Here is a 13,841-nt window from a genome sequence, read left to right as displayed (position 1 = left end):
TCCCGTACGAAACCATACACTATAACACTTTGTTGGTTAGCCCAAAGCAACATCCATCACATGGCACCGCCGGCGAAGGGCCAGTTTAGTCTATATCACCACCCCCCTTCTTTCCTTGAATCGGCAGGTAAGTAGGGGACAGCTGCAGTTTGCAGCTTGCATATCTGCAGCTCGTCTGCACCGCTTTGGCTCCTCCCACCCCTTCAGATGCATGCAGTTCGGCCGACGGATAATATTCGTCTCTTCCTTCCCTCCCTCCCTCCCTCCCTCCCTACCTCGTGATGCGATGCCCGTTGCCGCCGCCGTTATTGACTGACGTTGGGCGGCTCGCAGGCCCCTGTGATCTGCGTGTTTCATCTTGTCCATTGGCATCATTATCCATCTTTAAGGCTTTTTTTGGGCTTAGACAAAACCGCGAGTTCTGCGTTTCATCTTTCGATCTAGTTCCCCATCGCACATCCACTTTCCATGTACGAATGGGCCTTTTAACCCTCGAAGCCACGCAGCATTCAGGGATCGGCATCGCGAGCTTAGGGACCAGAGGGAGAAAGAACCCTTGGGGGGTGGTTGGTGGTTGGGGCGGCACCTCTCTCTCTCGCGCGCGCGACCTGTTCTCCTCTCGAAACAATGGTTAGCGAGGTTTCTTGGGTTGCCGCCCACGTTGTCTAACACGCACTTTGTGCTGACGGCCCACGGTATGCATGCTGGCGAGTGAGTGTCGTCTTCTCTGCTGCTTCTCCTCCAAGGATACTGTTTCTAGAAGATGTGGGGGCCATGCCATGCCATGCCATGCCGTGGGAACATCATGACGAAGTCAAAGTCATTCGTTCGTATGTACACACTTGGTAGGTACATCTCCTGTTGCTTCTTGCTATCCCAAGCCCTGATCCGAGCCCCTGCTCTGCCCGACACGAACTGTTCAGACTGGGTTAAGTTCGTGTTCTTTTCTTTTGCCCATGTGCGTCATCCCTCGGTATGCTCGATACTCCCCATGCTCTCTTGCCACTTCGTCTTTTTTGTGGTGTCCTGGCATCGTATGATGGCAGGTTGGAGACGAACACAAGAAGCAAGCAGCTAGAGCAAGAAGCTTTACCTCATAGTCGCCGCCGCTCTCTTCGCCTCGCCCTCGTGTCTGGACCACTAGCCCACTTCAACCAAAAGTAAAAAATGTGGCAAGCTCCTTTGACAAAGACATTCTAGACCTGACTTACCCCTGGTGGATGTCATGAGCAGGATTTAACCCGGCTGCGTTGTGGCACTCATGGTAGAAATGCCACTGCCGCCGGGCCACGGAAGACATACCGGGGCCCATCATCCCACCGTTCTCAGCGGATCGACTTTCTGAAACAGCTAGGACAAGGTCTTTTTTCCCTCCTCTGGAGTCTGATCTTTGGCTCGCTTGCTGGCTCGGCGGGTTGTTCCATGCTCATAGGTCGATCACTGATAGAGGCAACTTCGTAACCCAGGGATAATACCTGTACTCGAATTTTTGTCTTTCTTTAGTCTACTGCGGCTGCGGCATAAATCCCACTTGTTGGTAGTCTGGTAGACGACTTACTGTTCTGGCTAACCTTGTATAGTCATACCACCGTGTGTTCTGGGCCTGGTCTCCTTCATGTCCGCAAGTTCGGCGTACAGTCCGGTCGTCGGGGGCCCTATATGCAAGGTACATCACATCACGCATCCAAACCTTTGACAAGCCGAACGTGGTACCGAGGGCCAGTAGAGTCCAGCATGCCTTGGTTACTAGTATGTAGTGAAAGACAGGACCCTTAATATGGATGATATTTACGACATCATGCTGGGTAGTCACTAACATTTCCTGTGTGCCGAATCAAGGCAGCCCGTTGGCGATGCCAGGTGCCGGGCCAGGGCCCAGGCCTCTCCTCCACGCCACGCTACTTATTAACTACGACACCAGCTGAACAGCCAAGCCTTGAATGTCGCCGCCCGTTGAAAGATCGGCTAGCCACCCTCGATACGCCGCCGATGGGAACACTGCTGGCGGTGGCGCAATTACGTATTGACAAGTTACTTCTGATGTAAGGCCCTCTTCTGAAAGTGGCACGATGATCGAGCCCTACGACGTAGCTACGGCTGTAAAAGTAGATAGGCACTGATTTCCATGATTCCATTCCTCGAGCCTTGGTCTGATGCTGGTGCTATTGAAGTCATCGTTCGGGATTAGCAACCAGCAAGATGGAGAAGAGTCGGGGTTTCGAGTCACCAGCTGCCTGGATGGGATGACGATATGACTCGCCATGTGGGTGGTGAGGAAATCATTCTTTTGGGTTTCTCGGACCGTATGTCTGCCCCCTCCCCATGCTGTGTTATGCTATTATCACCGTTATTGTTGAGGGTGGGCGATACACACAATAATCCATGGATGGGTTGTCTGTCCCCCCTTTCCCTACCTATCTACCTCCCTCTCATCTATTGTTTCTCGAACATGGGGGAGTCATCATGCTTGTCCTGTTACGAATACGTTCGGTTTTGGGCTCTACCCAGGGGCAATGGGAGGAGAATTTGGAGGGAGAGGGATCATGGCACCATTTTCCAACAGAAATGCATCTAAACTCTATCTAACTTGCAAGCTTGGTGGCCTCTTTCCGTCAGGTAGAGCTCTGGGGTAGTCCCTGTATAGCCCTGCCCTGTCATGCCTGCCCCCTAACCCCTGGTTGAGCATGGGAGCTGACCTCGTTTATATAGAATATTGTGTATGTGTAATGTATTGCCAAAGGAAAGGGCGGGCGGGCGGGCTCCGCCCGCTGTTGCTAAGATAGATGTGCCAATTAGTTTCGATCCCTATAGCCGTATGTTGGTATCTGGCATTGCTGTCGTCTGTTTGGGTGGCGCTCTCATCTAGGAGGAGACAGGGAGGTACATGGGCAAGCCTGAGGCTTTCTCCGAGGAAGGGGAGCTCGCATAGGGAGACCCCCATCGGCTGTAAACCAGATCCGATTTCCGGATACCAATCGTAGTAGTTTCTCCCTCTCTCCTATTCGTTCTCTTCTTCGGGCGGTAGGGTATCGCGCGCGCTAGGTTTGCCGACTAGCCGATGTTCTATTCATATATATTCACATGGGATCTTGGTGTGGTGCGAGTCGCATCTTTTCGCAGCAGATGTCGGCGTCTCGTCGTACCTGACTAGTTCGACCAGCCGGGACTCTATACGGAAAGGGGAAGGCTTCGAGAATCGTAGAACATGATGAGAAGAATATTAGCTACGAGCAAAATCGGAGAGACGGCACTTTGGCTGTTGACTGCCTCCGTCTGCTCGGAAGAGAGGATGGGACGACGATCTTGATCATCCCGTATTTTGCGACACTGGTCTGAGTAAGAACCATTAGGTCCTAAGAGAGGCGAAAACGCTGGAAGAAGAAATCATTGTAAGAGTACTGAGTCGTTGGCTGGGATATCATCACACAGTGGCGGAGATCGAGTCGTAGGAGATGGCGACATACAATGGATCTTCGACTTTGGCGCGTATGCGCAAGTTGTGTGGTGGATTCGTGTCATGAAGGTTGTTGATCAACACTTCCGCTTTCAGTCATCGATGTGCTGTTGCGTATGTGTGTATGTGTTGAAGCACGACTGGCAAACCGTTGAGTTCTCTTTGCTTCCAGACGGACGTGGAGGAAGGGGTTGGTGGTTGTTATGGCTCGGCCGAAGCTGGCCTTACAGTAAAGGCACAATGACAGCACTGGCCCCGGCAGCACTGCCGTTTTGACTTGTAGATACACATAGCATCCTACTCGACTTGGAGAGAAGATGTCACGAGAAATCAGTGAGCTGGCTCTGCTGGTGTAATATTCGAAAATTAGATGCATGCATGATAATACACCTGTGTTATAACGCTACAATACCATTCATTACTAGCCATAGGATATAGGAGCTTAAAAGAAGACCCTAAAGTTTACGAATACATCAGTTTCCTTCATTCGGAAAGGCAAAATAGGAAGCGAGCAAGACTCGGATTATGGTGAAAAGCGCTCGGTTATGTTTAAACCCTTTCGATGTGACAGGTTCGACCTGAGCTCATCACAGGTATAGCTGGGCGTGAGGTGTGGTGTGTCAATCTCTATCGTGACTCCGAGGCACTGTGATGAGATGCCGTATCTATATACGTATTTACATTACACAAGCTCGTATGGCAATAATCTAAATAGCCAATATACGCCCTGAGGAAGTCGAGTGAAGGGGGTATGAGACTAGTAGAGAAGATTCATCTTCCATCAATGCTGGATGGCTGTCGCTGAGAAGATTCACCGGGAGGATATCATGGATGATGGCTTTGACGTACATACGAACACGACTTAAAAGAACAATTTCCCATTCCATTCCGGTGTGTGTTGATCGGGCAATGCTTCGATGCTTTCCTTTCCCCGGTTGGGTCAACTCGTCGTGATCGGATCGACTCAACTATTGGGACAGTTTTTATCTTATCCTAAGTCATAGCAAAGGGATGAGATTGCAGCAGAAGAAGTAGAATACTAGTACATCCGTAGGCTAACATGAAGGGATTCAGATGGACGGGCTTATACACAGTGCAATTTAATAATACTTCATTCCATACATGCTTATATCCATGGAAAAATCAACAAGCCTCATATCACTTTTTAGTTCTCAAACGCCATGAACATCTCACAATCAGCACTGTTCCTCGAGCCCGTTTTATTTTGCGTGAACCCCCTTTTCCACCCTTAGTTGTCATCATCGTCATCATCACTGCCGCTAGACCATCCTTCTTTGTACGCCTCCGCGACCTCCGCAAGCTCATTGCCGATGTCTTCTCTGTCCTCGAGCCCAATGGAGCGGACGACGGTCGTGCGCAGCCCTCGCAGCCTGGTCATGACCGACGAGTCCGTCGACAGGGTAGTCCGCATGGAGATGGGGTCCCGTCGGACAGCGCCCTCCTTGTCCCGGAAGATGCGGGGGTAGCTGTCTAGCATGGGATAGGCGAGGCTCGATTGGTATCTGGGAATTCAAGTTAGAAAAGTCAGTACATCTACATGTGTACATTGCCTTGAGGAAACATGGATGTAGGTGGTTGGTTGGTTGTTGCCGGGACTGGTAAGGGGAAACTCACCGATGAGACTTCTGGCGTCTTTGGACACGGCCATATCTGTCGTCATTTGGATCGTCATCTTCTTCGCGGCTCGCAGCCTTGATAGCGTCATCTCCTCGTGCCGTCTCGAATTGGGAGAAGAGGTGTGCTTTTCTTCGACCCACGCCGCGGGCTGCTGCGATGGCAGCACTACCTAGATTTTCGTCGAGAGAGGAAAGATCCACATCGAGCGACTCTACCCGGTTTTGTCCTCCAGCAGTATCCTCCTCATCCTCGTAGCTCATCTCGTTGAGGCGCGAGATCAGCTCACCGCGGCCCGAGAGGATCTGCATTCCCGTGCCTTCGCCCCCAGCCGGAGCCTGCTGTTCCACGGGGCTCATCTGCAGGTTCGCGATGGTCTGCTTGCCGAAGACGTTCAGCATGTCCGTCACGCTGCCCATGGTGAGAGAGTTGGCCCGGTCGTTGGACTTGAGCCGCGTGTAGAGCGAGGTGCTCTCCAGGGCCGCGTTGAACAGTGCCGTCACGTTCCAGGCCGAGGATTTGTCCAGGGACACGCTCGAGGCCAGAGACCGGGAGGGAACGGAGAGTGGGATCAGGAGCGAGACTTGGGACGAGAGTTCGGCGATCGACCTGGCCTTGTTGGTGAGGCGAAGCAAGCGTTTCTCCTGGTATTTCTGTCAGTACATTGAAGTGATGAAACGTGGTGGTGGGATGGTAAGCATGAGAATTTACCCTCGGGATGCCCGCGTTGGGCTCCTGCAGACCCCAGACCCAGATAGGGGTCTTTCCGTACTCGTCGCGCATGCGCTCGACGTACTTGGCGGCGAAGCCGCCCCAGGCGTCGTCGATGCCGCTCATGATCTGGACGCCCTGCATCTGGTCGGCCTCCTCGATAAAAGGGCGCAGGTCGCGGTCCATGAGGTCGTGGTCCTTGTCGAGGGACGCAAAAAGCTCCTCGCCCATGGACCACTTCTCGAACGGCATCAGCGTCGAGCCCAGTTCGTACTCGTTGAGCTGCACGATGGAGCGCGGGTGGTAGAAGACGCGGCTGAAGTCGGACCAGTACCGCACGTTCTGGGTCGTCAACTCGGGGGCGGCAGCGCCCGTGTCCAGGCTCTCCTGGTAGGCGCTCATGTCGATGGGCTGCTGTTTCTGGACGACCGTCTTTCCGTTCCTGCCAACGAACGTGTGTCAAAAATTGATGTGCTCCCGTTCTTCATTCGGGAATCCGAGCTGACGCACCATAGTACCGCAGGGGTCTCGGCCTCCTGATCCTCGTAGAGGGCATTGATCTTCCTCATGGAGCCAAAGCCGCCCTTCAGATCGTATATCACGGTCCGGGGCATGAAGGTCTCGGTCCCATCGGCGCCGAGGCCGGGCCTGAAGTGGACGTCATGGTTGACGGGCGACTCGCCAGCATCGTCGCCGAATGTGAAGTATGATTCCTACTGCGGTCAGAAGCAGTATCTACCAGGCGGCGGACGGAAAGACATACTTGTGTGTTCCAGAAATGGGTGGCTAGATAATTGCTCTGCTGCCCCAGCTGCAGGGTGATTATTTCATGCATGGCGCGGGGTCATCAGTAGCACTGTGGCGCATATAAACGTCAGCCGGGGGGTTCTTGATGATGCAGTGTAGATTGTTTGAGGCTATATACACGATTCCTTAACTTGAGATTCTCCAACGATGCCGGTTCAATTGGCGATGCTCCGTCTTGGCGAAAACGGTATGCTCATTGATCGATATGGAAGTACCAAGAGGAGGGTTTTCGGTTTTCAGTTTTCAACCCAATCAATCGACGTTTTGGCGGCGGCCACTTATGCAGAAGCCGGGACTGCCCGCATTTTGAAGCGCAGTGATTACCTAGGTAGAGTCCATTAATAAAGCTTCTCTGAACCGCGCGCACCACCGAACCCTTGTTAGCGCATCCACCGCCTCCCGCAGTGCCGAACAACAAACAACACATCGTTCGAACTTGACAACTACACCGTCATTCGGTGTGTTGTTGATTTGGTCGTAGGTGCTGCCTGCTGCAGAACCTTATCTTCTCATCCTCCTCTCGATTAGCCGCCTCCCACTACAATCATCATCCAATTGAACCATACCGGCATCATGTCTCAGCAGCCGACTTACCAAGCAGCACTGGCCCAGGAGTGGGAATCGTTCAAGGCACCGCCTGCGAAAGAGACTGCTATACCCCCAAAGCCGGCGACAAAGCACCTGTTCACCCTAACCTCAACCTGCCAAAAGACAAACCTACCGTCATCGTCTTCTTACGGCACTGCGGCTGTCCATGTAAGTCTACTCGTATACTAATTCCGTCCTTCTTGCACGCTGTTTTACTATCCATCATCATTCATCTTGAACCTGCCACGCCTTGCTCGCGTGTTCATTTGACATCTGTTTATCTCATCCTCGCAAGCCATCCCCTGAAAAAAATGAGATCCACTCATCATGACCACCCCTTCCGAACAAAACTTTTGATGTCTTCATCAACATGAAGCCAGTTCTACTGACACGCATACGCCCCACCAGTCGCCGAAAAGGTCTTCCAAGACCCTGACGCACCTGTCCTCGCAGCACAAGAACGTGCACTTCGTCGCCGTGTCGCACTCGAGCCCCGAGGCGACGGAGCGCTGGGTGATCCAGGTGGGCGGCAACTGGGACGTCGAGGTCGTCATCGACCACGAGCGCGAGCTCTACGCCCAGTGGGGGCTCGGCATGTCGACGACCTGGCACGTCCTGAACCCGCGCGTCCTCTACCAGACCCTCCAGCTCGGCAAGACCGAAAACATCTGGAACCGCCCCACCGAGAGCGGCACCCGCTGGCAGACGGCCGGCGCTTTCGCTGTGGCCGCCGTCGCCGACGCCGCCGATGAGGAGGAGGGCGGCGGCAAGGTTACCTGGGCCCACGTCGCGGGCGCGGCCGACGACTTGCCCGATTTCGCTGCCGCCTTGGGCACGCTCGGGGTTCGGGCTAAGATGCCGCCCAAGCCCGTCCCGGAGGAGCCGTCTGGCGGGATCCCGTAAGTGGAGGGGCCCGAAGTACCACCAATTGGATGACCAGAGTTACGAAAGGGAAGGCAGCGAGGGAATGTTTTAACGAAGAGATGTTGTTACTGTGTTTTCGTTGCATTTTAGGTTTTGGGACCGCCGGATAACCTGTCATTCTACGACCAAGTCTAGCCACAAAATTTCAGAGCAATGAATGATGATTATACCACACAACAATACGAACATGGATTGGGGCTATTAAGAATAGTCAGGGCCGTGGTTTGACATGCACTGCCATCCATGATAGTAATACGGTGATATCTAAGACGAGGAACGCCATGAGCTTGGCCGACATTCGAGACTAAGAAAGCAACAATCATTTCAAGTTACCACCAGAAAGGCAGGGAATAGTAAACATCGTATACTTTAGGTTACATTCACACATACTTGGTACATTATCAAGTTTACCCTAACACCAGCAATACTCCTACTATCCATACCGCACAATAATACCGTTTGGACTATACGCGGTACTGTTCTAGCAGTGGACCAGATGCGCATAACTGCATCAGAGCAATAAACTTTCTCCTTGATACTGACCCTTACTTCAACCAGTATAATAGAAAGCTTACCATTTGTTTCTCCGATACAAGGTGAGCGTGTTTGGTTGTCAGTGGTATATCGTTTATAGGTAATAGGAAAATCATCGAAACCTCTTGTTGCTATCTTTAGTCACTTGCTGCTTGTCTCGAACCTCATTGCCTCTCGACACGTCACGCCATACTATAGCATACCCCAACAAGCTGCTGATACCACGGAAACCCCCCTGAACCGCTTACTGTTAATCCCGCCGTGATGGCCACCAGTCACGCGACAGCCGCAGATCCAACGCCAGAGACACTGCCCATATTCCATCGGTTCCCAGCCCTACCTCCGGAGCTGAGAGACGCGATATGGACCTCAGCGGCACACAATGCCTTCGAGCTGTATCATTATATGACCGAGCAAAACCCGCGGTTGTTCTGCTCACACGTCCCATCTGCTCCCGAACGCTACCGTGTTAATCTTGACGCCAGGCTGGATTTCAAGGCTGCCGAGGTTAGACTCATCGAGGGACTCATGGCCCTCCTCCTGACCAGCAAAGAGAGCAACCTACAGAGCATGCAGACAATCCGAGGATACCAGGAACCAGAAGATCGACAATTGCCGCTGCTGGGACTCTGGGGAACCACTCTTCGCGGCTCTCTGATGCGGCAGCTGATTATGCCACGGAACGATATTTTCTGCATGCAGCATTCTCTGAAGTATTTTGCTTCACCTCACGCCGGACTCGGTAGGTTTGCTGCATCGACCGGTCGGCGTCTACGCCACATCATGATGGGGATAGGTAGAGTCACCGCGATGAATCACCAGCAGATAGAAGCCTTGCTTCAGCGTGTACCGCGTCTGGAAACATTGTATGTCGACGTGAGTCTGTTGAGGTTTAACCACCGACCCCGCATCATCCCCATAAACCCATGCCAGCTTCATCATTACGATTTCAAGAGGAATATGACATGGCTATGCGACCTACCGTCAGCTCCACCGTCAGAGCATGGTGAAGAAAGCGTCGACGATTATGGTGTGGCGACCGAGGACGAAGTTGTTGAGGGTGCTGGCGACAGCAAGGGGTCAACGCAGGTGGGCGAACGCGCGGTCGACTACCACCGTATTCTCCGCCGCCTCCAGCCTGGGGGCTTCCAGAGTCTTTGGACTTTATGTGCTGAAGCTAAAGTTACCGTACGCTTTATTGCGCGGACTGGGTGGCATGCAGAGCGATTCCACCACGAAGAAATCTGACCCTAAGCTGCATGACCACTTTCACCCAGCCCAGATGCCTGCGTGTGTCTATCAGGGGTTCAATGCTTTCGGTTGGCATGCTAGGATGATATGTCTCGGCTCGGCATCCCGATATGGCCACTTGCAGAAAGAGGGAGGGAGAAGGGAGGATGGGCTTTACTATGGAGGGGGAAAAAGAAAGCAGGAGCTACCGAATCCAGGACGGAGAATGTGTATCGAAAACGTGCTCGTCCTTCCGACCACTCAAGACATACCTGTGCGTCTTCTCATCCTCCCACCGTCCGCCTTCGGACGGACTCGCCCGGTTGGACCACTCCCCGCGTGCACTGTGCTCTTATGGATGCCATCCAGAGTCGTATTGAAGAATTCGGGTTGCGCAGGTAGATGGAAACTGCGTCACGGGTGTACACTGCCTCGTTGTCCCAAGCCAATCCGAGGGCGAGGAGCATGCATGCTGCGTGATAGAGATGGTCCTAGTTGGAGCAGCCGGCCAGGAGGGAGAGAGGAGCCGAGCAAACTCGTCCCCTCAAAAGCAGACGCTTTCCTATTCCCATTATTCCCATATTTCCATATTCAACCAAGAGACGTTGCAGAAGATAGCACTGTGTAAGAATGAATGGCCTGATTGATAGATAAAAGGTGGCAGGTGTTGCGGACTGCATGAGTAGTGGTAGTGGCTCGTGGTCGGTCGAGATGTGACCTTGACTGGATTGAGGGTCGGTCCGCCCCTCGTCGGCTCCTCATTTGGTCGGGAAAACAGTCAGTTTCGGGTTGACGGTCAGCAATGTCATGGCGCACGGCAAGGTACGTTTAGGTGAGGTCAGCAATAAAGCGGTGTCTTCGGCCCGGCAGGTATGTACGGGAGGGGAGGCGCCCTGGCGCCCATCAGGTGAATAATGGAATGAGACAAGTACCCAAATGTACCTGCCTCCCCCACGACACTTTCCTGCACAGGCTGGAGGTGATGAACCCGATGCACTCGGACAATGGCTTTCATCGACCTCCCTACATGCATGCAAATGTTCCATACCTTCAATTGACTGGCATCCCTGCCTCATTAACAACAACGCCAGGATGCTTTCTTACTGATGCGCATTCCTGATTCCTCCGCAACAAAACACATGGCCTCTCCCTTGCTTCGGCTTGCATGCCGTCTCCCTCTTGGAATCGGGCCGCCCTCAGTCAAATTCTCCTGCCGTGGCTTCGTCAAACAACCCATTGGGCAGCACTCCGACCGAAGGACCATGTGACTGACGGGCATCCCGCATCCCTGCCTTCCATGTGAGTTGTTGGTAAGGCTGGTTCCTCGATATGCAGCCCCAACGTGGTTCAAATTCCAATTCAACCCGACAACTTGGTAACCGGTCATGCCTCGACCTGCAAACACTCGGGACGACAAATACCCTGGAGACTAACGGCCGTTGTTCCAAGACCCTAGTGCAGCTTTCCCGACCGCGCTACTGATTCCCATTCGAGAATTGTGCCCATATCGGTGCGTGTAAGTGGTGGCATCGTCGAGGTGGCCGATGAATACCTTGTATGTGCAATACATCTATCTACACAACCTAAGGCCGCCAGCCGTATGCGGGCTGCATCTAGTCAGTCACACATAGAGAGAACACATCGTTTTTCAATTCGAGCCCTGTCGGAAAAGCTTCCGCGGGCCGTGGCCAAGCAAGTTCAGCAGCAACACCTCACTGCAGATTCCGCAATACCGGCGGGTACATACGATATCGAGTATGCTTCATCGCACACTCTATATCTCACCTTCTCCTTCCCCTTCTCTTTTCTTGGCCGACTCAGCCAATTACACCATACTATGTGATAAAAGGCCAATCATACGATCGATAGATGACTTATCAACTTCTCTCGTCCATGAACGCCGCGCAGACCAGAGTCGCTCTTGTTCTCGAAGCGTCAGGCGTGAGACGAGTACACCGTTTCGCTGCATGCAACGCACACGAGTGTTGCGTACACATTATATCCACGAACGAACATTAGCTCCTGACCCCTAGTCAGCTTACACTAGGCTCTCTCACATACACCGTACCATTGAGCCGAGAGACTAGTCGTCAATGTGCATGGAGCGGATATGCTTATTGCCCCGCCGTTTCGCTTCCCTGCCTTCTTACGTTGCCATGACTGCCCAGCATACAGTGTCAGGCTTGCCAATCCCGCAAACCCCATCGCCCCTGATGGGGGTGACAGGTAACGTGCCACGGCCTATATCACAAGCGTGTGCCCGCCTACTTAAGAGCCCGCAACGTGTCGTCCAGAGACATGCCATGTGCTTTAGCCCTCACATGAATGCCCGTGAATTCAGATCAGCCAGACAGACGACTTCCTCCCGTTCTCCTACACACTCTTGTATCATGTCGAGCACCACGCAGGTTCAGACGCTGTTGAACAGCCCAAGGGGTTCGGCAGTTGCTCCAGGCTACCAGCCGAAAGTGCTTCTGGACAACAAGACTCGCAATGTCGAGACCATGGTCGTGGCTGTTGAGGTAGCATCTTCGAGCGCGGCACCCAGCTTGCCCGCATCTGCCGGCGGAGAGGACCGACCCATCGCTGTTGGGGGCCAAGGGGACTATATCCGCTTATCAGATGGTCGGCAGATCTTGGACGCTTGTGGCGGTGCGGCTGTAACCTGCCTCGGACATGGCAACCAAGAGGTCATTGAAGCCATGGCCATCCAAGCCAGCCAGCTGTCATATGCGGCGCATGGATTCTTCGACAATAACAGCAGGCGGGATCTCGCCGAATGGTTCAAGGCCACTTCGCAAGGCCACTTCCGAAAAGCCTGGGTGACCAATTCGGGTCAGTAGACCTTCCTTCCTGTTCAGGTGTAATCATCCAGCTGACATTGCTCTTCTATACAAGGCTCGGAAGCGATGGAGGGTGCCATGAAACTTGCTCACGAATACTTCATCTGGAAAGGGGAGCCACAGCGTGTCAATTACATCTCGCGTGAAGTGTCTTATCACGGCATTACTCTCGGATCTCTAGCTCTGGGAGGACACTTGGCACGACGAGCCCCCTTTGAGCCTCTGCTACTGCCTGGTGTGCACCGTATACCTCCGTGTAACGAGTATCGACAACGTCTCCGAGATGAAAGCGATGACGAGTTTGTCTTACGAAAAGCGTCGGAGCTTGAGAAGGCTTTCCTTGCACTGGGGCCCGAGACCGTGACGGCTTTCATTGCCGAGCCTGTCGTCGGTGCTGCTTCTGGCTGCGTACCCGCTGTGCCGGGCTACTTCCAGGCCATGAAAGCCGTGTGCGATAAGTACGGCGCGCTACTGATCCTGGACGAAGTCATGTCTGGAATGGGGCGAACAGGAACGCTACATGCCTGGGAGCAAGAGGGAATCGTTCCCGACATCCAAGCAGTAGGCAAGGGCCTGGCAGCGGGGTACCAACCAGTCTCCGCCATCCTCGCCGGTGACAAGGTTTCCGACCTGATGGATTCCAAAGGTGTGGCCTTCACCCATGGCCACACCTACCAGGATCACCCGCTAGGATGCGCGACAGCCTTGAAGGTCCAGCAGATTGTCCAGCGGGACGGGCTGCTTGCCAATGTCCAAACTCAGGGAGCGTATCTAGAGAAGCTCCTGAAGGGAAAGCTTAGCAGTCACCCCCACGTGGGTAACATCCGTGGCCGCGGGCTTTTCTGGGGTATTGAGTTCGTGAAGAACAAGGCCACTAAGGAGCCTTTCGACGCGCGACTTCAGATTTCGCAGCAGATCCACGCAACGGCGATGGCAGCCCCTACAACATGGTCATCTACTACGGACAGGGCTGCGCGGGAGAGAAAAGGGGCGATCACGTCATGCTCATGCCGGCGTACAACTCGACGCCTGAGACTATAAAGTTGATGGTTGATACGTTGGCTTCTGTTGTGGAAAAGGTATTTGCAGACTCCACCGTGTTGTCGAGTCTGTAA

General features: G+C 53.4%; 4 protein-coding genes across 4 annotated transcripts; 3 read left to right on the top strand and 1 right to left on the bottom strand.

The window, feature by feature from the left end:
* Window positions 1-4,703: 4,703 nt before the first annotated feature.
* On the bottom strand, window positions 4,704-6,635 carry PG997_002334 (uncharacterized protein; the record flags this gene model as incomplete). The annotated part of the gene is made up of 5 exons (XM_066806649.1): window positions 4,704-4,977; window positions 5,090-5,733; window positions 5,801-6,242; window positions 6,311-6,513; window positions 6,564-6,635. 5 exons carry the CDS (start codon window positions 6,633-6,635, stop codon window positions 4,704-4,706), a joined length of 1,635 nt encoding a protein of 544 aa, XP_066673945.1.
* Window positions 6,636-7,180: 545 nt separating this feature from the next.
* PG997_002333 (Thioredoxin-like protein) lies at window positions 7,181-8,092 on the top strand (the record flags this gene model as incomplete). Its single annotated transcript, XM_066806648.1, has 2 exons — window positions 7,181-7,363; window positions 7,604-8,092. Coding segments are annotated over 2 exons (672 nt in total), but the record flags the coding sequence as incomplete, so codon positions are not given.
* An 825-nt stretch (window positions 8,093-8,917) lies between these two features.
* On the top strand, window positions 8,918-9,901 carry PG997_002332 (uncharacterized protein; the record flags this gene model as incomplete). Its single annotated transcript, XM_066806647.1, has 1 exon — window positions 8,918-9,901. One exon carries the CDS (start codon window positions 8,918-8,920, stop codon window positions 9,899-9,901), a length of 984 nt encoding a protein of 327 aa, XP_066673943.1.
* A 2,372-nt stretch (window positions 9,902-12,273) lies between these two features.
* PG997_002331 (uncharacterized protein) lies at window positions 12,274-13,841 on the top strand (the record flags this gene model as incomplete). The annotated part of the gene is made up of 3 exons (XM_066806646.1): window positions 12,274-12,718; window positions 12,782-13,573; window positions 13,630-13,841. The coding sequence occupies 3 exons, from the start codon at window positions 12,274-12,276 to the stop codon at window positions 13,839-13,841; spliced, it is 1,449 nt and encodes a 482-aa protein (XP_066673942.1).

Source organism: Apiospora hydei, assembly GCF_038363865.1.
Source record: "Apiospora hydei strain CBS 114990 chromosome Unknown utg000003l_segment0_segment0, whole genome shotgun sequence".
NCBI classification, from domain to species: Eukaryota; Fungi; Ascomycota; class Sordariomycetes; order Amphisphaeriales; family Apiosporaceae; genus Apiospora; species Apiospora hydei.
Note: the sequence above shows the minus strand (reverse complement) of the source record. Positions and strands in the feature narration are given on the sequence as shown.